Source organism: Streptopelia decaocto (genome assembly GCF_964273445.1).
Source record: "Streptopelia decaocto genome assembly, chromosome: 6".
Classification (NCBI taxonomy): domain Eukaryota; kingdom Metazoa; phylum Chordata; class Aves; order Columbiformes; family Columbidae; genus Streptopelia; species Streptopelia decaocto.
This window is the reverse complement of record NC_138660.1, coordinates 25,049,785-25,075,278: the sequence shown is the minus strand read 5'-3', so window position 1 is coordinate 25,075,278 and position 25,494 is coordinate 25,049,785. Positions and strand designations below refer to the sequence as shown.

General features: G+C 44.4%; 1 protein-coding gene across 1 annotated transcript; it reads left to right on the top strand.

Annotated features, from left to right (window-relative positions):
* The first annotated feature begins 88 nt into the window (after positions 1-88).
* Positions 89-24,831, top strand: EHHADH (enoyl-CoA hydratase and 3-hydroxyacyl CoA dehydrogenase). Its single transcript, XM_082055861.1, has 7 exons — positions 89-287; positions 6,688-6,791; positions 7,540-7,712; positions 9,100-9,211; positions 9,531-9,635; positions 14,971-15,312; positions 22,429-24,831. The coding sequence occupies exons 1-7, from the start codon at positions 214-216 to the stop codon at positions 23,697-23,699; spliced, it is 2,181 nt and encodes a 726-aa protein (XP_081911987.1). The 5' UTR covers positions 89-213; the 3' UTR covers positions 23,700-24,831.
* Positions 24,832-25,494: the final 663 nt, after the last annotated feature.

Sequence of the window (25,494 nt, the reverse complement as noted above, 5' to 3'; positions counted from 1 at the left end):
TCCCTGCACTGAACTGAGAGGCTGCGCGTAAAACAACGCACAACTTGGCGGGAGGCGCCCGTTGACTCCCGGGCAGAGCCCCCTATAGGCCGGGGCCGCTCAGGCCGCGGGGCCGGGCACAGCACCCGCCCCCTGCGCGTCCCGCCCCGGCGGGGGCCGGCCCGGGGACAGCGGGGACAACGGGGACAGCAAAGGCAGCGAGGGGAGCTCGGCATGGCGCAGCACACGAGTGCCTCCACGGCCCTGGCCGTTATCCGGCTCCGCAACCCGCCGGTCAACGCGCTGAGGTAACGGCGGGCGGGGGCGGTTCTCCCCGCGCTCGCCCTCCCTTGGGGAGCGCGGTGGCGGCTTCTCCGGTTTCTTTCCTTTTTACCTCATTTCCCCGCCCTCGTCGCCCGTGTGAGGCCCCTCCCTGTCCCGGGCCTGCCGCTCGCTACGGGCGTCTGCCCAGGGACTTCTCCCAACACCGGCCTTTGCAAAAAAAACTGGCCGATTTTTCCCATAACTTCTGCTTCTAGTGGGTGTTTTTCACAGGAGGGGTGTTAGGCTCATCAATCTGTCATCTCTCCTCGAAGCTGTTTAAAAACTTGGCATATTTCTCATCACCTTCCAGCAGGAGAGTGCTTAGCAGTTCAGCGGTTTCACCTTGCAGTTCCATCGGAGCAGAAAAATGAGCTTTTCTGCCCAGATTTGGTGCTGGTGCAGCTGCCCACTCCCCAGTTTGTGCACGGCCAGGCCCTGCGGTATCCGAATGAGGGCAAAGGGCTTTGGCGACCAGCCGTGGTTCAGCAAGAGGAGTTGGCACTCGGCCATTTGGAGCAAAGGCAGTTCATTTGCCTTTTAAAAATTGTAAGAAATCCACCTCTAAATGCTGATCTTGGTCAAGAAAGACGCCAGGCGATCTCAGACACAAGCTAGTGAAAAACAAAGTCAAATGCCAATCTGTAGGAGCCCCTGAATTTTTAGGTTTACGTGTGTTTTGAAAAGGACGTATGTGCTTTTTGGCTTTGCCTTATTTGTTATAAGGTGTGTATTTTAGTTCTTTTAGTTCTGAGTACCACGTAGGCCCTTTTTAAGCAGCTGGAGTTAAAGACCTGTAAGAGTGACCATAGTGTCTATTCAGTATATATTCACAAGCCAAAAAAATCCACTGCAATTATGTTCACCTTCTAGAGCAGAAAGTTTGTTAAAAAGAAGCTGAAAGGGACAAGAGCGAGCATGAACAGGAAATAGAACCTGCTGCTGTTCTGTGGCAAGGCACGTTGCTCTGCAGGAGCTGGCAATGCTCACTTTTGTTGCAACACGTTTAAAAGTGGAACAAGATCGTTTTGACATGCCCAGATAATTATAATGATAAACTTGGAGTGACTGGATGAGTTTAGATGAAGTAGACATGTAGGACTCCCAGAACTGCAGGGTGCAAGACACCCCTTGGACCTCCTGTGCCCAAGACCAGCCTACAAAAACTTCCAGGCTGTGCCCATAGTAAACTTTTCATCCTTACCATGAAAGTACAAAATACAGAGCTAAAGATAAGTGCTTAAGGAACCTTAACTGTGTCTCTCTTGAGAAGTCCTTGAGAAAACCCGACGTTCCCTTTGAACAGCCATCTGGTTTGGGTTGGTGTTCCAGCCAGCCTGGCACTGTGCAATTGCACCAGGAGCACTGTTGGCACAAGGGACGGGGTATGAGCATGTGAGGAAGGATGGGGGCCTGCACAGCACAGGTTTAAATCAGTTAAGCTGCCATGAAACTTCAGCTTGAGACATGCCTGTGACCTTTGATCGCATGTCAGGGTAATACCTGTTTTAGTAGGGATGAGCGATCATCTCATACTTGCCATGGGGTAGTTTTTAGCTCACATCTGGCTATAGGTAGGAAAGGTAGAACGCACTCTGATCCCTGTGTGTTCCTTCTGCATGTTTTATGTATCAGACCATAGGGGAGCAGGTTTGTGATTGCTGTTGGAAATGTTTGACTATGTTGGTGATAGCAGGCAGTCAGAGTTACAGGCAGGAGCCATCTCCTGCGATCCTGAAAATTTCATTTCACAGCAGGCACAGATGCTTTTTAAAAGGCTGGTGGGTTTTTTCCTGCTCTGCTCCAGCCTCTCCCCATTCTATGTGGCAGCTCCCAGGCCATCGCCCTGGCCATTAGCGCTTTAGAAGCTACTGGTGGGTAGCAATTCGCTTTTTTCTGCCTGACACCAGGCACTGCTGTGCAAGTGCCTCCCAGGCAGCGGTTTCCTGAGGAATACACGCCAACTTGTGAGCCTGGCAGCAAATTTGGCTCCCACACACAGACTCCCCTTCAAGCTCATCTTTCTCTCTACCAGCAGAGGTGGCCTGTGCCCAATTTGATTTTTTTTTTCCTGGTTTGCAGAAGTTTAGTATTCAGAGATCTACATTGGTGAGGCCATAGCATAGAGAGAAGGGATTGAGATATGCAAAAAAATGGGAAGTTTTGAGAAACAGACAGACAAGACTTACTATAGAAAGAACCAGCCATACCTTATTAGCAGAGTGGCAGGGTGCTGGCACTGAAAATTAAAAAGAATGTGGAAGAGTATTTCAGCATTTGAGCTGACAAGCACTGAAAAGCTCCAGGGATGCCAGGGTAGGGGAGTGTAGGTATGGGATTATATAAAGTATAACAGCGTAACAGTCATGGTTAGAAAAGGCTCTCCCTGGCTGCTAGGATTGGCCCTCTGACTCCCAGTCAGTGTAATGATCAGAAAATGTTAAAGGAGATTAGAGAAGCTGCAATTTTGGATAGGTAGTGATGGGACAGCAATTACTGCAGAGCTGGGTCTGACACTGAGGCAAGAGAGAGCAGACCATGGAAATCGAGCACACTAGTACGCAGTTGCAACAAAGGAGTCAGGTAAATACCCAGCAGTTAGTTCAAACAGAAGCGCTGCAAGAAGCTGTCTAGAAGGCAAGCAGCGTGGAGGCTGGATTTGTGTTGTTTGGGGTTTTTTAAGTTTGTTATAAACCCAGGTGAGCTGTTCAGCCAGCAAGTGATCCAGTAAAAGCCCTGCATGGCTTGATGAGAAAGCTAAGATGACTGAGTTCGATTTTCTTAAGAACTGGAAATCTTACTGAAATGAGGAGAAGAAGACAGACATTTCAGGAGAGATGTAAACTGGAGATTAAGACCAAGTACATCAAGGCATGCAAAAACTCTTTACATAAAAAAATATAACCCAGGACAAGCTTACAAAATGCTGAGCTCAAAACTGGCATTTACAGCTGAGGGAAGGGATCCTTACCTTTGATTGTTCCCTGAAATCATCAGCTTGGTATGCTGGGGCAGCCCAGAAAACATTGGGTACCATCAAGATGTATGTTGAATAAGGAGCAGAGGGCATCTTTTTTCTGCAATGTAAAACATCTTAATTGTTGTGTGTGTTTCTGGAGTTTGCATTTGTGGAAGATATAGGGACGATCCAGAAGGGGGCAACCAAAATAACCAAAGGGACGGCACACTGCCTCAAGAAAGCAGAACGAAAAAGCTGAGTGTTATCACTTTGGAGAGGAAGAGGCTGTGGGAGAACAAGATCAAGGTTTACAAAATCATAAAGAAAGTAAATAAATTGAAGGCATAACCCTTTACCAAATCCTGCAACAGCTGAACTGGGGGCATTTGATTAAACTAGTCAGAGATTGTTTTAAAACAGATAATAGAGCTTGCTGCTACAGGAGCCTGTGGAGTCAGATGAATCAGCGGAATCAGAAAGGGATTAATAGGCAGCAGATGTGTAAGTGATGCTAAAAAGAACGTGTGTAGATGTACATAGCAACATCCCCAATGCGGTGATTGTGGATGCGGGGGGAAGTGCAAGGGGAAAGGGCCAGCCAGACCTGCGTGTTTTCCTTAAACAGCATTTTCCACTGCTGGATTCAAGTCTCACTTCTTTAAAGGTGACCAAGTTAATTTTCAGAATTCCCTTAATTTTCTTTTTTTAATGAAGGAAATTCATATTCAAAAACCCTAACTAAAATCTGAGATTATTAAGGTAAATAATAAAACCTTGTTACAAATCCAGCACATCATCACTGCAATGAGTTTTATGCAAACCAGAAGTAACCCGGTGTGGTCACCCACAAGAATACTCTCTTGCCCCGGTGTGCGCATGTTCTTTAACAGCACCTGCTCTGTGTTTCAAACCTGTAACACTGAATCATCATCTTCTTGCAGTCAAAATAGTACTCGTGGTGGAGCTGACTAAATAGCCTGGGATTAAATGTTGATTGGAGTGCATAGAGTGAATTCTTGCATTGTTACTGTTAAATGAATGATACTGTCACAATAATCAAATACTTATGCAGATTATGGTGACTCTTTGTTTCTTTAATGCTCTAGCTGTTTGAAGTTGTGATACTCTTGAGTATTTGTATAGTTTTACTGTCACACATTTTATTATGATCCCCTCATTGAAAATTACATCTCTTAGTACCAGTTATAATATGTGAGTTACAAAGCAAGGCAGCCTCTGTGTTGGACTGTAACATATCCTGAGGCAAACATACTACTCTGTCTTAGGAGAAAAAGAACCTGCAAAAAGTCTGATGTTTCTTCTGTTCCCCCCCCTCCACCAAAAAAATTCCCACTGGGAAAAAAAAAACGTATGGAGGAAGAAGAAATACTTATGCCAGTACAAGGTCAAGTTATTCTCTGGCAAAAACAGTTCTGTTGAGTTAGTACAGGTCAGGTAGGTATTGAACTGTTATTTCATGGCAGCATCGATGACTAATTTTTCTTCCAGTAGGAATATGTTGTTGTAAGTGCTAAGGGCTTCTAACTAATTTCCTACATAAAATCCTGAACCTTTCCATTTGATGCAGACAAACATTTTATGCAAGTGTTTTGCATCTGCTGATCATGTGCCAGCAACACAGAAATGCTTTGATTGCTTCTTGTCTGTTCCCAAGAAAACTGTGCCATTTTTCTACACAATATTTTCAAATAAGTAACTCAACATTTGTTTGGAATCCTGGTATATATTTTTCCCCTCTCTTTGCACCTTGGTTTGTAAAGTGTAATGACATTTCATAATGGTTTTCCCTTTAAGCTTTCAGCCACTAGGTAAGTTCAGTATTTCTATGGCCTGGCTCTCCACTGATGCAAAAACAGCCCCTGGAGAGCAGCAAACATGGGGTGCAGCTGTAGGTCCTACTCAAATAGCAGCAGCCACAGCACTTGATATTCCAAAGGGAGGGAGATAAAAACCAAATTTTTAATATGCATTTTTTCCTACATAATATGAAACCACTTACTAAAATTGGAAAGGCTTTCATATTACCCTACATGGGACTAGATGCACTGGAAGGACCTTTACTGAGTCACCTAATAGTTTTTCTTTGTCATGGCCAAATTATTCTCTTTTTAAGTTTCAGCTTTCAGAACCATTACTAATGTCAGATTGAGAGTTGTCTTTGATGTCTGGATGAGGCAACTGGTACATAACCGGCTGCTATTTCTCAAAAAAATAACGCTTCTCAGTCCCTGGTTGTCAGGTCTCTGGGCTCATACTGATTCTTCTGTCTAACATCACCTTATCCAGGCAGCACCTGATCCTGGAGGCCCCAGAATAGCCCTAATTAATAGACTTTGCTAATAGCTCCTCTTAATTTTTGCTTTTGAAGAAGGAATATGCAGAGGTTGGCTGGCAGGGCTTCACACCGCTGGCTTACAGCAAATTTTTTGGGCTCCCCAGGTTTTCCTTTCCAGCCTGTGCATTTCCACTTCAACACTGCCAGCTGCTGCCTTATAGAAATGTCATCACCCACCCTGGACACACCTAGAAGCATTACACACTTATATACTTGCAAGTGTGTGTATATGAATGTATTTTAGTATCTAAACTATTTATACACACAGTTTGTGTTAATATTTCTATTAATAAAGTGTTAACACTTCTATTTATACCTACCATCTTCCTTATTATCACCATCTTCTAGAACAGACTATACGCTCCATGTCCATCAATACACACACATGTGTATATAAATCAGCTTCTAAGCTTCAAATGTGAAGCAGGCATGCAGTCAGGTCATATTTTTGAAATATCTGATGTGTAAAAATACCATTTATATTTTAACTGTTGCATTTTTAAATTCTTCATTACTTCATTGCTGACTACATTTACTGCTTGTCCCACACATATTTAAGTCTGGACCTATATACAGGTGAAAGCATTTCTAGTTGTCAGCACAACGCCAACCCTGTGTCAGGTGTTTGAAAGATAGTTTTTTTTATCCCTGGAGCTCTTTTTCCCTTTTAAAAAGTTCTTAGCTTGTCAGCGGTTTAGCATTAATTACTTTTAAATTATGCTAAACTGTTTTCCTGAAAATCTGAATGTTTAATTCATAAAGACATTTTCAAAAGAACATTTCTCTGTGCTGCTTGCTTTGGAAACAGCAATGTCATAGCCACAAGAAAACTCGCCAGCAAGGGAGTGACAGGTCAGTAGCTATAACCTTGTTGGAATTTGGCGCTTGCCCTTGAAGTGAGAGGGAGACTAAGGAAAGGATTAAACCAGAGAGGCTGTGGCAGAAGGCACATGGAGGAGAGACCTGCTTGGATTTATTGCTCATTTTCACTGGATGCTTGATGTTTATAACACAGACCTCACAAAGGGTGACATAGTCAGTTGTTACTCACTCAGTCTCTAATTTATTTCAGTTTGCCAGTTCTCCAGGCATTAGAAAATGGACTGAAGAGAGCAGATGCTGATCCATCAGTGAAAGCCATTATGATTTGTGGTGAAAATGGGAAATTCAGTGCAGGTAAGACATATTTCATCAAACAGCCCAAGAAAAAGGGGAAACTCTCCACCCACCATGGCTGAAGATTCTCTGCCTCATAACACTGGTGATAAGTGTCCTGATTTGGCTGGAAATGCCCACAAGCTTTTTCTATTTTGCTGTGCCACAATTGACATGGGACACGTAACAACTTAGATTGTCCAGGCCAGAAATAATGTGGTATATTCATGCTGATATGAGGAGCAGCTGCTCATCTCCCTAACATACTGGTGTCTCCTTACTCTCCATAGCTTTGTTTGTATAAAATCTCTGGACTGTCAACTGGTCCAGTGTATGGAAGGTACCTGGGATGGAGCAGTGGTGAATAACAGATCTTCTCCCATTGTAGAAACCTGGGAAGCTGGGAATGTCTTTGGAGCTCTGCATTGCTTGTTAGTAGTAACTTGCACTTAACTATTCCAGACTCAACTTTTTTTTAATTAAAACACAGATGTCTGCAAATTTCTGTAGTAAATGCAGAGTCATTACAGCTACTATGTATTTTTGTACTTAGCCTTCCTGTGAGCTCTCTGAAAAGGCTCAAGGAGCCAGGGTTTCTTGAAGGTGGTCCCAAAAGGGGCTGATTCCTGTTAACCACTCTCCTGCCAGCAGCACGCTCTGCAAGGACTCCATCATCTGTGAGCAGCTACGTTTAATGGCACAGAGGGAAGGATCTTTCCAGTCACTGCCTTGCCCACTAATTCCTCTTAACCCCTTTGTGCTGACTCAGGAGCTGACATTCGAGGATTTTCGTCTCCGAAGACACGTGGAATTTCCTTGGGCCCCTTCGTCTCTCTCATAGAAAGGTGTGAGAAGCCGGTGGTGGCTGCCATTGAAGGCATCGCCTTGGGAGGAGGCCTGGAGCTGGCACTTGGCTGTCACTATAGGGTTGCACATGTGAAGGTAAGGCATGCTGTGAGCTGGAGAGGCTGCTGAAGGCATCAGGAGCCACGTACATATGGCCATGGACGGGGTGGGAGGTGTTCCTGGAGAGCAGCAGGACTGCACACCTTTCCTGGGATCATCTGCCCAGAGGAGCAGAGCTTTATAGCTACACGATACAAATCTGTGTGCTCAGACATTATTCATCTACTACATAACCCCTGACATGCTTTCCTAAGTCTTACTAAATAACTAATTTCCATCATTTCTAAATATAAAATTGATTTGTGACTAGTAGAATCAGATGGCTGCATAGAAACTTCAGTAACCAAGTGTTAATTTGCCCTAGGTCTCAGTAGTCAATACCTATATTCCGATGTAGGTGGCTGTATCTTACTGGCTCATGCGGCGTGACTTTTTCTTATTTTTTTTTCCCTCAGCCCTATGAATTTTGCATTTCTTTCTGCTGGTGGCCTAGTTTCAATAGACAGTTGAAGCTCAGCTAGCATCAAGCATTTACAGTTTGATTCTCCAAGAGCCCTGGTTCCTCAGGGAGCACTCTGACCAAAAGACAGCTTTACAGGTCTTTGAAGGAGTGATCTGGTTTTTACCTGAAGCCTCTCCTTCAAGATTTGGAAATGCTGAACTGTCTTTTAGCAGTACCTGGTCTTCTTATAGAGACTCATGACTGACAGGGCCATCCCCTCGCTGTGTAAATCACTGTTTTTCCATGATCCAGTGTGGGTTTCTGTAACAGCATAAATCTACAGCATAATCTACATCACCCTATGTGCCACCTCAGGGGGGTGCCTTAAGTAGTGATCTTAAAGGGACTCCAGATCTCTTCAGAGCTCAATGGAAAATGCATAAACTGTATTTTTTTTTAAATAAGGCAACAAAATCTGGATAGATTAAGATGGGACACATCCCACCCCCTTCCTGCTGTGCCTGGCTTCTCTGGCATAACCCTACTAAATGTCAAATGTACCAAGAGCCATTTGAAGGAAGATTATGGAAGAACTAGTATGCGAGTGGTACTAGTTTTCCTTTGCTAAATTTCCAAGAATTGGAGTAGGGAGGTAACAGGTCAGAGCACACCCTCCAGCATTTGGTAACAACTGCTTGAAGGCATCAGTTACACATGTCCAGGGGATGTGTGCTAGCACACATACATCCACCGAAAGGTGATGTTGTTCCTTTTTGTTTGTACACACATTCTTAAAATCGTTGAGTGAGCTTTTGTCTTAAATCCCTTATGCAGCAAAAAAACAAGGATGAAGTTTCTATGTAGAAATTTTGAGGCTTACTAGAGGAGCAATGTGTGAATCAGGTCTGCTTGTCTTTCCTCTCTTCTGCTCAGCTTGTAATTATCACTCTTTCTAATCAGAGATGTTTTACTTCATTTTAGGCACGGATGGGTTTACCAGAGGTCACTATTGGGCTACTTCCAGGTGGTGAAGGCACTCAGCGCCTGCCCAGACTGATCGGGGTACCAGCTGCTCTGGATACAATCACTACAGGTAAAGCACTGTGCCTTGGCCTTGCTCTATGTACAAAAATATGACATGGAGTCACACCACCAGCTTGGCCTAAGAAATATTAATTTATTTTACCTATGTAGCTGCTTGGGTTGAAATTCAGCTTGCTTCCACTAATAATGGGCTAAGAAAGGGATATGCATTCTTCTGAGGCAGGTAGTTAGTAACACGTTTGATTTACCTGATGATGAGCGTGTCTCAGATTTGAAGCCAGCTGCACACAAGTATCTGATCAGGTAGAAAAGAATGAAATTGCCCACCATGCCTCACTGTAGTCACCTTATTTTTCTTTTAATCACAGGAAGACACATTCCAGCCACTGAAGCACTGAAGCTGGGTTTGGTTGATGAAGTTGTGAAAGAAGACACGATTGAGGCAGCAATTCGCTTGGCAAACAAAGTGATTGGTGAGGAAAGAATTATAGCAATGCCAAGAAATAATTGGTGATGTTTCAGGGCTGGAGAGAGTCAGAACAAAGCCCACCAGTTTGTTCCCATTTATATGCTCCATTCATTAGGCTTTGGCATCCATATAAGATAGAATTAATTGCAGAATTTGTTTTCTGTTGTCTGAAAAACTCAGATGCTGGAGAGCTGCAGAAATTCAAGCGAGGATTTGGAGAACAGATACGTATCAAGTCCTTCTGCTTCTTAATTATATATCCAAACTCACACGGCCCTCTGGGCTGCTGTATTCCACTGATTCGGGGGAGTATGTGCTCCTTCCATATATAGTTTTGGATCACAGCTGGTATTGCATGTGTTCTGGTTGAACCATCAAAAATGGCTCTTCGAAAATAACTTTTTCTCTCTAATGAAGGGGCTGGCACATCCTCAGCCCAGCTTAATGATCCATGAGCCTGTGAGTGACTCTGTCCCTCATCCTTCAGCTGCTATGTAAGAAAATGGCCTGTGGGGATGGGGAGAGGTTTTTTCCTGACCTTAGAAATAATAAAATCAAATTCACTGGAGTTAGGAAGAGGAATGTTCCTTCCGCAGCACGACAAGCATCACCTTGAGAGAAAACAGGATATTTTCCCACTGTGAACCTCCTTGTACCTTTGGAAACAGACCACTAACTTCCATCAGGAGCTCTGTGATGATGACATGCATGCAAGGAAGGAAAAATCCCTTTCTGCTTTGATCCCGTGGCCTTCCTAGGCAGTGCTTTTCCAAGCTGGGGTGCTGCTTTTACTCCTGCAGTTCTCTTCACTACAAACAAGGCACCTTCTCCTCTGTAGGAGCATTTCTTTTGTGCAAGAAGTTGAAGCATCCTAAGCTTTGTCCTAGATGACCGTGCACAATGTTTTGAAGATAGTTCAATGAAAGGGCTATTCTTAAAACATCAGTGTCTTGCATACTTCCCTATAGCTTGAAATTCACTAGATAGGTGCAAAAGGGTATTTTTGGCAAGGTTTTCTGTAAGAGATGCTTTTCCTTCTCACTGAATTCATCCTACAGTATTTTGGGGCTTCATTTGTTAATGCAGAATTGATGACATAAACAGTCCTCTTTTCTCCTATATGTAATCAGACTATTTAAATATAATTCATTAGAAAGATGGGTGATTTACTCCACTATTCCTTCTGAAAAAAAAACCCAAAGATACTTTGGTTCACTGATTTTGTCTGTTTTGTATGAGGATTCTGTTTCTCCATCTGTTGAGAGAGCAGTGAAATATTATAACTCTCCTGAGCAAATTAACACAAACAGCAGTGATGTACCCTCTGGGCCTCTGAATGATGCCCTGCAGAAGATCTATACCAATATCAATGGCAGCAGCAATGTATCATAAAATGATTAATAGCTACATTGCTAGAACTGGCAAGCCAGCAAGCATTCTGGATTTCAACAAATGTTATGTGAAGTTGTGTGAAATTTAGATATTTATATGCTGGTTTCTTCTGTGGCAGACATTTTACAGTGATTGACAGTTCTGAAAGTCAGCTTGACCTTGGAGGAGAACCTCATAAATGAATCATTGAGTACACTATTCCTCAGTGGAACTTGCTTTCTGCAACTTATATCTGCTGCCACTACTGGCAAATTCCTCTTCCATAGCTTCATTTTCTTTGGAAATTGTCACTACCAAGAAAAAAGTATCTTGAGAACTGTATAAGCATACAGGGATCCTTGATGGATATTCAGCAGGTAACCTGTCCCAGACTTATTCATTATTAGTGGTAGATATTCTGTCTGTTTATTGATGGTTTGAGTTACCCCAGTAAACGTGAGTAATGTCATTGAAGGTGTTTCACATTGCACTATATGCCAACTCCAACAGAACTTCAAAAATGCTTTCAGGCTCATTCCAACAGCTTTACTGGCATTTACAAGTTGTGCTTTGACAGTGAAAATACTGGCAAATCTTTATTTCTCTCCTGCCTGGAAAATTTCTCATTAGACTCTGCAGAAGACCATGAAAAGTTTTGATGCACCATTTAGCCTCAGGCTACCTGGTAATTTTAAATAATGGTTTACCCAGAGACCATGTGTTCCTTTTGAGTCATTCCTGGCTTTGGCCTCTGCCTAAAGTTATTGTAATCCTCCTGCCATACAAAGGCAAACCAGCACTTTTATTTCTGTACATCAAGCACTAACTCAGAGCTGCAGAAGAGATGACAGTCCTGCATAGCAGGTCTGGGTTTTGTTCCCATTGAGTTCTGTTTTCAGCCAACTTTTTTCAGATTATCTTAACAAAACTGGAGGCAGAATTGCACAAAAAAAATGCTGTCACAGAAGTCCACTATCTTTGTATGGCATCACAGAATCACAGAATGTTAGGGATTGGAAGGGACCTCAAAAGATCATCTAGTCCAATCCCCCTGCCGGAGCAGGAACACCTAGTTTCTGATAAGATTTAAAAAAACAAACATGAGGCTAACAATTGCTGGCTTCTTACAGAGGAGTTTGGCTAAATAACTAGTTTGGTCACCACTGGCATTTCTGTTCCTGGGAAGGCTGTATTGCAAGATAAGTCTCAAAAAATCAATCCAGAAATTCTTATCTTCTAGAGCTTTCTCAGCACTGAAGCTGCAGTATCTCATGGCAAGAGATCAGTCTCAAATGACTTGCCTTACTTAAGCAACGGTCCTTGATTATTGTTTGAATATGCAGTTGCCAGGGCTACCTTTATGGTGGGTATATTGGGAAAGCATCTTCATCCATACATTTTTATGGAATATTCCTGACAAAGATCAACTTCACGTGGAGTTACTAAACAATCCTGAATAAGTGGTTGTAGGAATACACAGACAATTACTGATTCCAAGTTAAGTTTTTCATTGAAAGACAGTGGTTATATATTGCAGATCACAAGCGAGCGTATGGTTTGGCCTTCTTCAGACAAACTGGCAAAAGAAAATTTCACTTTTGAAGGCATTTTTTGGAAGAAATAAGGGGCTGAATCCTTGGAGACAAGGAGGATGTTCTTTGATCAAGGATGCTGGTAATCATTGCACTAATTCGAAGCTGCATTACATCATTTGTCCACCTGATGGCATCACAAAATTGAAAAACGGGTGTAACTGCTTGTGGCAGGCTGTAGCCTGCAGTGTTTATTTGCCCTCCTCTTGCTGGCCTGCCATACTCTTCCTCAGCTGAAGGAGAAAACAGCTGGGAAGATGTACGGTACAAAGACATTTTAATCTCTTTCCAAGGCTCATGATTCTGGCCAGCATCTTATTTAGGCAGAAGGTCCAGCACAGAGCCCCTGGGTTTGTGAAAGCTCTGACATAAGCTGGATTTTGTCTCTCACAGGCCTGAGACCACCACAAGCCTGAGGAGCAGGGGTCTGGTTTCAGCCTTGTTTCTCAGAAATTCAGCAGCAGTTCAGTGCACCAGGAAGACCATGGGGCTAGCCCTGCTTCTTGCATGTGGAGTCTTCTAATATCCTAAGCATTTACAACTCTGGGGTGATTATTTTTCTTTAAATAGCACAATATTTGATATTGCATGCTTGCATGTTGCTTTTGCTGATACAAGTTTTATAGGCTTGATCTGTCCTTTGTGCCACCTGGACTACAAACTGTAGTAAAACGAAGTGGATATCTGTGCTCACTCCTGTGCATGGACAACACTTTTCCCTGCAGCACTGACATGTGATGCTGCTTGTCATGTTCCTGCAGCTTTGATTTCAGAAATCAAGCTGCAGGTGTCCCACACTGCTCTCTTCCCAGGTTTGGATTCAAATTTTTTCCTGTTCATAAATATGCCCCCGGTTCTTATTAGCATTGCAGAAGCAAAGATACTGCATGAAGATGCTGTAGAAATACATAGCAAAATATAATTTAGCTTACAACTAAATGAGAGTTTTATTACAGGACCCTGAGGAGAGTTACTTTTCTTTTTGTCTCTGAGGAACTGTCTCACACCCCCATCAGTATTTGCATTTACGAGTACTATTTCCTATCTGAAGACCACACTTAAAGGCTCACATTATCGTTCCTTTTTTCCAGTCCTTTCCACAGAGACGTCATATGAAGCCCCTTGATCTGCCTGATCTTAACTGGCCTTCCAGCCATCAGATCTGTTTTCTGGGACAAGCCTGAGGTTTCTTTTCTAGTGATGAAATGAAACCCACTGTTTAAGTCCTAAATAAAAGACTGTAGATAAAGAACATTTCTTGGTTAAACACATACATTTAGGGGAAAAACAAAATATTCCAAAATATAGGAACATTTTTTTCTGACTAAATCCCGCAATACAGATACAAACTATATTCACTGTCAGTGTGAAAACGTTGTTATGAACTCTGGTTACAAGGGAAGCTACTTACACAGTGAGTGTTCATCTTTTTGTGCTCTCTAAAAAGCCTTAATTAAAAAGCCTGAGCTCTGAAGACCATGTTGGAATATTAAGGGAATACATCCCAAATTTCTAGTCTTGTTCCTCCATGGTCTTTCCTGAGGCAAAGCTGCCATTAAGAGCACAGAAACAGCCTGAGTATGGGCAGATCAGAGGTCTCCCAGCAGGCACCCAGGTCTGTACTTCTGAAGAGGATGGAGAGGATTTTGGCATCTGAAATGTAACTAACTTCTCTCAATTAAAATCCTTTCTAGGTATCACCATGGCAACCTCTGCCTGTAATGAGCCTCATGTATTTGTGTGGCTGCTTGATTCACCCCTTCCTGACACAGAAGCATGAACTCTCCCTTGTTATTCGTTTGCTCCCCAACTCCTGCTGTGTGAGCTGTCCTCTTGGTTAGTCCCAAAGTGAATAGAAGGACTCCTGCTGTCAGGGAAGAACTGAAGTCAGGGTTTATTTCCCAGTCTCTCTTATCAATGCCTGGGTCAGGACCCTGGCTGGGATGTATCTAGCTGGCAAAGTCAGTTGGGCACTGAGTACTAAACAATACTGGAGGAAGACGTTAGTACTGGAGCTTATAGAAAGAGCCATATGAATGTGGCAGCTGGGTCTGTGGTGTAAGAGAGCTGGAGAAGTCAAGGCAGTCTGTGTAGCTGAGAAAAGGAAGGAGAGAATTACCTCTCTGGAACAGCAATCTTGCTTTTTTGAAGTCTGAGAAGGGTCTTGAAAAATCGTAATTGTCAGAAGAAGCAGAGAGCTGAAGAGTAACATCAGACGGTTCTAGACCCAGATCGCTGTGCTGTGCAAGCCTTCATGCAGTGAGCTTAGGAGGAAAAGAGGCAGACTGCATTCCCAGTCTATGGAGAAAGGGGTGAAAATCTGTACTCTCGCAGATGTGGATGCTTTGTTCTGTAACTCTATTTTTCTACCCCCAGGCCAGCCACTGGAACCCCGCAGGCTCAGCCTGAGGCCAGTTCCAAAACTGCCCAACATGGAAGCATTTCTCAGTGAGGCTCTTGTAAAGCTGAAGAAAAAGGCCCGCGGGTACCTGGCTCCAGAGCTGTGCTTCCAAGCAGTCAGAGCTGCCACACAGCTGCCCTTTGCAGACGGAGTTCGGAAGGAGCGAGAGCTGTTTAACATCCTGCTGACATCAGGCCAGGCCCAAGCGCTGCAGTATGCTTTCTTCGCAGAGAGAGCCGTGCAGAAGTGGACAACACCCCACGGAGCTTCATGGCAAAACGCTTCCCCTCAGCCCATCCACAAAGCGGCAGTGATAGGTAAGGGAATGAAAAAAACCTGTTCTGTTTGCTGACTGCACGGTGATCTCACTGTGTCTATGCTGAGACACTGCTGCAGGGGTGTGAGGTGAGCGTCATCAGGCTTTGTTCATGGCAGAAGGCTGAAGTGGCATTCCCTGGCAGTCATTTGCCACAGTCACCGGTACCCATCACAGGCACAAACACATCACACCCACAGGTGACAGGCAAGAAGTTGTCATTGCATCACTAAGCTCAAACCAAGTCAGATGGCAACCCACGTCCGACTAGATTGTTACCTGATGCCACCTCTTTCTTGAAAAGAATAGCTTTCACTTCAGTAACAGCTTCATCTGTGGACCATATCAGTCTGTTGCCTTTTAAATACTGCTGAGTCCTGACTTCGTTCAATGTTATACACAGTTTTGCATGAAATTCTCCTCCTCCTGGTTTAGTTCTGTACTGCAAGTGCATGTGCACAGAGTCACTCAGGGATATATTAATACAAAAATGTTTTGACAGCTGTATTTTAAGAAGATTTTATCTCACTGGGATCCACTCCTGCCATTTTGTAGCCCAGCAAGATAATGCCTTCATTAATTTTTTATAAGAGCAATTTAAATAAAACCTTTGATGCACTGCTGAGATTTAAAAAAAAAACCCCCACAACTATCTCTCAGCTCTGCCTGTTGATAGTAGCTCTGAAAAATGGTTAGGCAATTAATGGAGCACTTGGAAAACATCCATTCTGTTTCAGAGAAAGCTCACCAAATCAACACTGCTCTTGCCTGGGTACTTCTCAGGCCTCATTTCAGGCCATGGAAACACTTTTTGTGGAAGTTCCCTTCTCTTCATTAGATGCCATGCCATACTTTTAATGAAAACACTTTCTAAACATTGGTCCACAGACCTCATGGGGAGGATCCGTGGCTGTTACAGTGTTCAAGTAAAGAGGCATGAATTATTGCCAAGGTTAACCTGTGATGGAAGAGCACAGTACTTTGGACACCTGCGATCCCAGATGGATCAGTCCTGCAACGTGTGCTTTGGCAGGATGGATTTGTGTTGACATTTTGTAGGAATGATCAGGTGACTAGAATGGACATTCTTTGCTCCATACTGATAAATCAAGCTGGAATGATACATTTGCAAGGTCCCAGTTGCAATGACAGTTTAGCCAGAAGGGCTGTTTCAATCTGAGCTGCTTGTTCTGATGCTGTAACTGAGCTAGAGGGAATTCTAAGCACAAATGCAATCTCTATTTGAAAGATTCTAGTAGAAACATAATCTGTATCTTATTTCCAAACTGAACAGGCTGGGCTACATAGCCCATCCACTGGGTTAAGTATTTGTATCCCATCTCCAGACAGGTTTCCAAATTCTGGTCTCAGATTGTCCCAACCTCTACCCTGAAGTTTCAGTGGTTATCGTAGCTGGTTACAGACAATGCTGAAGTTAACCCATACTTTTTGCAGAATAAATGAACTCAGTGCTTGGATAGTTTTGCTGCAAAACATGATCTGTCACACTGCTGTCATGATTCTAAACTTCCCCTGATTTTTCAGCACTTCATAAAGCATACATAGCCAAAGTGGGAACAGTATTGTAGGAGAAATTACGCTAAAACCAGGTCCTTGCTGCTACTTAGTGTGTTCCAGGTAATGACCAACTTTCATATTAGCCATGTTCAACACATCTTGTAAATTATCTACTAGCAGGAAACAACTGCACCTCATGGATGGGGAGCCAGTGGAAATAACACCTCCAGTGGGGACAGAACCACCAAATTTTTGAGGCTGCAAAGGACCTCTAAATGTCACCTTCTCCAAGCCCCCTGCTCAAACATGCCAATATAGGCAGGTCTCCAAGACTATGTCCAGACAGCTCTTGAGTATCTCCAAGGATGAAGACACTGCAACCTCTCTGAACAACCTGTGCAGTGCTCAGTTACCTCCACAATAAAAAAACGTGTTGCTTTATGTTCAAATGGCGCCTCCCATATTTCAGTTTGTACCCGTTGCCTCTGGTCCTGTCACCAGGAGCCAGTGAGACGAGTTGGGCTCCATCTTCTTTATAGCATCCCCTCAGGTATTTATGTACATTGATGAGATCCCTCAAACCTTCTCTAGGCTAGAGTCACAGCTCTCTCAGCCTTTCCTCATATGAGACACACTCCAGTCCCTTCATCATCTTAGTGACCCCTTTGCACTTACCCTTGCTGAACTTCGGGAAGTTCCACCAACCCATTTCTCTCTCTGGATGGCAGCACAACCCATTGCTGTATGAATTATTCACAGTAGCTGAGCAAGGTGAGCAGGACGGACTCAGAGATCATGGCCAGGATCTGCTTCAAGTGCAGATGATCAAGCCAAGTCCACATGATGATGGAAGGTCCCAGATAAAGTTGGGAAGCCAGTCTGCAGGCTGAGATCTGGATCAGGGGGTCCATAGCTTGGCATAGCCACAGTGAGACACCAAAACTCCTCCAGCAGAGCTTAAGAAAAGGCTGAAAGCCCAGGCCTGAGCTTAAATAGGGCTCTGAGGCCTGTGGGCAGAGTGTGTGGGTAGAGGGCCCAGGTGGAGCTGGTCAGGGTCGTTAAAGCTAATCAGGGCCTTGACACTTGCCAAGATTCCTAATGCCTTTTCTGAATTGCTGTTTCTCTCCATACAGCCTCCACAGCCCACAAATACAGCCTGCTTTGTTTGTGCTAGTTGTTCAGGTTATATTTCATTTGATAAGTGACATCTCCTATTTTGGAGGTTATTAATCACCTCCTTTTAACTCTGAATCCCACACCACATTAAGTGTCACTGCTTTCAGTCACTTCTTTCTGCCACCCCACTGTGCTTTTTCTCCTTCCTCTGGAAGGTTTTTCTTCTATTTTGCCTTTTGATATCAGTGAAATTGCAAATCCCTTAGAGACAGGCATAGAACGTGCCAACACAGTTGTATTTTTCCTTTCAGGCTGCTGTAACAAAAAAGTCATTCTCCAGCCAGTACCATGCTGTACAGTGTCTCATAATTTCACATTCTTGATTTTAAGTACATTCTTGCAGTGCCAGAAATCGAAATCTTAGGGATGGTTTTTGAGGGACTGACACCTTTTAAAACAGCGCTGCTCATCCGTGTAAGTGTTGAGTCTACCTGGGTGATCCAGGGTCTCTCTGTTTTCACTGCAGAGAGGAGGGCAGTCAGAGCAAGAGGTTGCATCCATTCTTGGTGGTCAGAAATCGTGCCGACTCCATTTTCCAACACACACTAAAACCACATTGCATTATGCTGCAACACTTTTTCCATAGGCTCAGAGGACCTTTAGGGTATGGGAGCAGTGCCACGAATGCTGGGGAGCCTTGCTTTGTGGCTCCCCCGTCTGCCCAGTATTAGCAGGAGCTTGTTGGAGGGAGATGGCACATCGCTTGCTGACCATGTCTTAATGTAGATTCAGCATCAAGGATGATCTATCGTTTTTGTGGGCGTGTTTGATAGATTTCCGATGACCTGGCCACTGTTCCTGTGCAGCGCTGCCTCCCCCTCAGCCACCTTTGTCTACAGTTTGCTCGCTGGAAGACTGAGGAGCAGGTTCTGAACTCTCAGCTCCCATCTCTTTCCACTTTCTCTGGCTCCATATCACCCAGAATTGTTTCTTCTCTGTTCCTTCTGCAGTCTTCCCATAGCTTGCCTTGATTATCACATTATTTCTGCTTCAAATTAATACCCTGAAACAGAGAAAGCAGCAGCTCCAGTCTGCAGCAGTCCGCCACCACCAATTGCTCATTGTTGTTTTTAAAAGGAAAACTGGAACCGTCTTTGCATATTTTTACCAATCTGTAAAGTATTCTTTCCTTTGCCCAGCATTTTAAAGTCTAAATATTCATTATAGTCCATAATATTTTCCACTGATCTGTATTTCTCTAGTGTATGTGACTGTACATGAGTTGCTTTGTACGTATTTCGAGTTCATTTGTTTTGAAATTTGTTTTTAAAGTCCTTCAATTAATTTTGCATGATTTTTCATATTCTAAGTACCTCATGTGACAGATCAATAATTAACAGTCATTATTCACTCAGCTTGCCCAGCAAATGGATTTGTCATATCCATATTTGGCCTGAAATTACATGGGTTCAAGTGTAGTTTTATTTATATGTCAAAGCTACATTTCACAACAGAAGAGCAGAAGCAAAATGGCTAGAAACTGTTCTTTTTCCTAAAGCAGATTTCAGCTTTTGAAAGATGTGCCTTGGGCATGAAAGATGGTGACACAGCTCTGAAAACTGTCCCCTGCGTGGGAGATAAGAATATAGGGGTTTTTTTTTCATGGTTTGGTGGAAGTGAGAGCACTATTGAAGAAGAAACAACCATATGTAGAAATTCTGGAGTAGTTCCTGGGTGTGTTTTGGTCCCTGTGATCTGAGCTGGGCATGAAACATTTCCCTTGCTCTCTCTTCTACAGCTTTATACATAAGGCCCAATGATTCCCTACCATTTTCTTCTGCCTTAATATATTCTTTGCCAAGATCACTCGGCTTTATACAGTTGAGAAGGGGAGTCCTCAGAAATGCTTCTCTCCCTGCTAGATAGCCAAAGCTCTCCTTAGTTTTGTAGCCCAGTTTTAGAATATATTTCCAGGGGAGTCATGCTGTGCAAGCTCTAATGTAACAAAACCCTTGGGGCTTTCATTACTCTCTCTGCCAGCTTCATTAAGCATCATTTCATACAGGCCACTGAAGAGTTCTATAGGAAGTTGAGAGACAGCTTTTCTAGGTCAGAAACAAGCTTGGGAAGCTCATCTCTTATCTATAAGCTTATTCCCGTGGCCTAGAAAGTGGAGTAGTACAAGCACATATGCCTGTCTATCATGGGATGGCTGAAACATGGATGGGAGTACTCATACTACATGTGGACAAAAGCAAACTGAAGAATCAGCTGGCACCACTGCAGAACTTCCCTGGAAAAGAAGGCTGGAGAACCTCTGCTCATGGAAGAGATTTTGATTTAGGAAGAAGCAGCGTGTTAATATTGCAAGAGAACTGCTAAGGTTTCAGTTGTGAGACTGAACAGGAGTTAACGAGGCCCAGGATTTGTGCCTTATTTCTTTAGCAGAGTTTAGAAATTCTAGGGAGAAATCCCAGGTCTCCATCCTGGAAAGGAAGAAAAGGCTTCAAGAGGGAGCCATGAAGAACTCAGAAGTGGAACTGCAAGCCCTTGATATCTAAGGATTGCCTTAAAGATGGGGCCGGGCTGGATGGATACACACGAGGTGCTGAGTTACCCTCCCGCACTGCCCAAGGACCAAACAATCCATGTAGCTCACCAAAAACAGGGAAAAAAAGGTCTCTGCTGCCACATCCAAACCCAGGAGTACTAAGCACAGTGTTTGCGTTTGGGGTTTTTTCAGTCGGCAAACCGTGGACACTGAAATACTAAGAAGTGATTCATGTCATTCTAGTTTTCTTTTCAAATTAGTTTTTAGCAGTACTTGATTATGAAGTAGCAAATCTAATTTCCTAGAAAGGAACTGCAGCCTTTGCTTGGGAGTGTAATGGTTTATAAGCTGGCTGCCAGATAGCGATGTCTGTAAAGTCTGTCTTCTTGGGGCTAAGCAGGGAATGTTTTAAGTGTCTTGTGTGTACACACGCTGAGGGTGGACAGACCTGAACCATGGGTGTGGAGCTTGCAGGAAAACGTGCTGCCTTGTTTGACCTTGATTGTTTAAGTTGTTTAACTGATGACATAATTTCAGCTCTTCTTCACAAAGCTGCTTTGGACAAATTTTTTAATCCCCATGTTTCTCTTCATTTGCTTAGCTGACTTTCATTTGTAAACCTGGGATTAAAAAAATCATTTTTACAGAATTATAACAAACATGTACTTTGTCTGGCTGTTGCTTTATTTAGGATATTAATAATCCTCCCATTCAGATGCTTCGCACTTTTAAAGCTGGTTAAATTGTGCTAGCCTTCTCTTACTAGTTTCTATTAAATTAGTCTGAAAAGCCTCCATCATGGGCGAGCAGGATAAGTAGTGTGGGCCGTGTATCACAGGGAAATGTAAGCGTGCAGCTTCCTTTAACGTAAGAGAGGGCAGGGCTGGTGGAAGGGCTCAGAAGAAGAGAAGGCATCAAGCTGTAATTTCTACACTGGCATTCCTGGGAGTATGAACTGGTAGTAGCACATACAGACCTCGGAGAAAACAAAAATGCAGCTGGAATGGATGCTCAGTTACAGGAATTCTAGGAAAGCGCTTTAACTGTGTGGTTGGATGAGGACGTCTGTGTATTACAGAATCTTGGGAAGTTAGGAATGGCCTTTTTTGGAGGGCTTGAGAGAGTTCCCAGTGGGCAGGGATGCAAACATCAAGCAAAAGGCTACTGATGTTCCAGAGTGATTAAAAAGGAGATAGAAGACGTTTAAATCTGGATTAAGAATGCTGTGTTGGTTCCATCCTGTTTGACCTGGAGATGAGACATACAAGCTATTAGAGACAAAGTTAGGGATGGTTTTGTTTGCATTTTGATTCTGTCAAAGATTATGCAGTGAAATTGCGAGGGAGAAGAGGAAGGGGACATAGAGGAAGTTTGGAAGGAGGGAGGAACCAATTGTCTGAGCTTTGCTGGTTTTAAAATCTCTGGTTGCAGTTTGTTTGCTTACACTAATATTCTTCTGTGCCTGCCCATAAAGGACCATCTTACAGGCACTGCGAGGCACTGGCATCCTCAGGGTGAAGCTTGTTTGTGAAACTGCCTGCTAGAAGCTGGGAACAGGGCTGGAGATGAAACTCCAATCTCCTGTCTTTGATCCCAGGTTCTGACTCTTTGATGCTGGTTTCCACAGGTATAAAACTTTGCAGGGAGAAGACATTAATCACGTGGTCTGCACACACTGCAGTCATTCCCACTGCTATTTTGTAAGCCTGAGAGGATGTTAACTTGCCTTTATGCTCATTTAGGCTCACTGAAAGAGAGAATTCACCTTTCTTTTCCCCAGTCTTCAATTATTTTTTTCTGTCTGTGCACCACTCATTTTGCATAGGCTTCCACTTTTTATCCTGGAGATACAAAGGAAATGCTACTGTCAGGCGATTAACTGTAACGTTTTTCTATTCATAGTCTCTGATTCTGTCTCTCTTTTACTCCTAGGGCTGGGAACAATGGGCCGCGGCATTGTGACTTCTCTGATTAAGGCCAACATACCTGTGGTAGCCCTGGAGCAGAATTTGGAGTATCTGAACACGGGAAGAAAAGCTGTGATGCTCCTTTTGGAACGCGAGGCTATGAAAATGGAGCAGGGTACCCAAACCCTGGATTTCCATAACCCTGCACATCTCCAGTTCACTGTGGACTTTGATGCGTTGCGGGATGTAGATCTAGTGATTGAGGCTGTGTTTGAGAACATGCCGCTAAAGAAGGAAATATTCCAGAAGCTTTCAAGAATCTGCAAACCAGCAGCTTTTCTGTGTACAAACACATCAGCCTTGAACATCGATGAAATAGCTTCTGCCACAAGCCGCCCACAGCAGGTCATTGGCCTGCACTTCTTCTCCCCTGCTCACATTATGAGGTTATTAGAAATAATCTATGGCCATCACACATCCCCCACCACCATTGCCACTGCTGTGCAGATAGCCAAAGTGCTGAAAAAAGTTGGAGTAGTGGTCGGGAATTGTTTTGGGTTTGCTGGGAATCGAATGATGTTGCCGTATGTCGAACAGGCAGTTTTCCTGTTAGAGGAAGGCAGCAGACCAGAAGCAGTAGATCAGGTTCTCGAAGATTTTGGGTTTAAGCTAGGACCTTTCCGAATGTCCGATCTTGCTGGGCTGGATGTGGGCTGGAGGTCTCGGAAGGGCCGGGGCCTCACTGGGGACTCTGTACCTCCAGGAACACCTGCCCGCCAGCGGCATGGCCATCGCTACAGCCCTCTGCCTGATCTGCTGTGTGAGAACGGCAGGTTTGGCCAGAAAACTGGAAAAGGCTGGTACCAGTACGAGAAGGCTGGGGGCAGGACAGCCAAGCCAGATCCTTGGCTGCACAATCTTCTGACCCAGTACAGAGACACCCATCATATCAAGACCCGCTTTATAGACCAGGAGGAAATCCTGGAGCGGTGTTTGTTTTCCCTCATCAATGAAGGGTTTGACATCCTAGCGGAGGGAATAGCATCAGACCCAGAACACCTGGATGTGATTTATATCCATGGCTACGGGTGGCCACAGCACAGGGGTGGCCCCATGTTCTACGCTTCCACCGTTGGGCTCCCTCGCGTTCTGGCTAAACTGCAGAAATACTCTGAGGCTCACCCTGATGTTCCCGCGCTACGACCCAGCACCTTTCTGAAAAAGCTGGTGGCTGTGGGGAACCCACCCCTCAACGAGTGGATGTCCTACCTCAGCCGTCCAAGCAACAAACTGTGATTTCATTATGCCTGCGATATACATTCAGTGGAGGCTGATCTCCTGAAACAGGTGCCATAATTGCACTGTCTTTTCTAATCAAAACCAGAGTTCTACAGGCTTGTAAACAATGTCACTGACCTTCCTGGGCCTTTGCAGACAATAACTTTGGCTGCTGATTGATCTCAGTTCACCTCTTGCTGCAGGTAACCTCTGCTATCACCCACCCTTCCTTCTCACTGCCAGCCTCACCCACCTGCTTTGCATATTGCTGTGTGAAGGTCCACAACGCAAATCAGTGTAGAAGACAAGAGAGAGACAGCCACAATTCACTCGAGACCAGCTGGATCTACCAGATCCTGCCCTAAATCTGTTCCCAGTTTGTTCAGGTCTTCGCTGTGCACCCTTCCTCCACTGGATTCCGTTGCTCTCCCGAGACACCCAGCTGGAGCCTGATCCCGCTGCTGGGGAAGAGAGGGCACCAGGGGCACCTTTCAGACGTAAAGTCAAATTAATTGGAGAGAGCAGGTTTGGGCAGAGAGCAAGGGGCAGGGCTGGTCCCGTCCCCACTCCCTGCTGCAGAGGAGATTCAAATAAATGACAGAAAAGCCACACATACATTGGCCTGACTAACCTGCCCTGTGGCATTGGCTCACAACTGGCCTTTAGCAGCCAGACTCTGTCCTCTGTTCCAGTTATCCCCACCCAGCTTTGTCCAGGCAGAAACATCTTCCGGCATCTCTTAAGCATGGATTTGTGTTGCCATCACTGCCCTGTTTCTTGCCTGCCAACAGCTGCCGGGTCTTGGGGCTCAGCATGCTCTGATTGAGCAGACTGAAACCTGGCCTGGCACTTTCTGGGTTTTCACCTGGGCAGAGGGCACACTGAGAAGTGCACAGCGGAGGTGAGAAGGTCGCTGCAGGCAGGCAGAGGAGCGGCAGATCTCTGGCAGAGAGCAGAGCAGGGGGAGACTGAGCCAAACTTGCTCCAGACATGACGCTTTGGGACAAAGGCTCCCATTTCTCGTATCTAGTGAATGTATCTTCCAGTCCAGTGTGGGGAACAGGTTGGTCTGGGTTTCCTTCTCAGGATGATTGTCACTGGATGTCTAACTTTTGCTGTTTATTTTAATAAAACTGCTTGGTTTATCTAATGAGAGATTACATGGTATCAATGGAAAAAGAGAAGAAGGAAAACGTGCTTGTTCTTTTTTTATACATACCTCCATTGCTTTGCTACATGGTAGAATTAGATAATTCCCCTGTTTGTGGAAGGGTTTGTGTTTGAAAAGGCTGCATGCGCCTTTTTTTCTAAATATATCTCGTTTTGCTCTTTATCTACCCTGCCCTTCAGCAGGTCAGGGTGTAAAACTGAAGGCAAGAAACCCTTCAGAAGTCACACGCCAACCCAAGTGCCTGGTTCCAGGGAGGATTTTTCTCCAGGCCCAAAGAGCTAACTGTAGGCCCAGCAAACTGCTGCTGCTTCCCCCGAATCCTTGTGTGCCACAGCTGGGAGCCATCCAGGGTTTGCTCAAAGGTGAAGAGCTGCTTCCACGCGAGCAGGCTCCACGTGACGTGTTACACAACAGCTGGTGCTGGCGGCTGTCATGTCATCAGCTCTGGACATGACGCACTGCCCGGGATAACATCCCCTCTCCTGTGCCTCGTGCTGTGGTGTTCACCCAACTGGAGATGAGTTGCAGCAGGAGCAGGCTGCCGAGGAGAGGACATGCCCTTCCTCTGCCGGAGAGATGCTGGGCTCAGGATATTGAGACCCACCAGCTTCTACCCTGTAGCCAAAAGGCCTCTTCTCACCT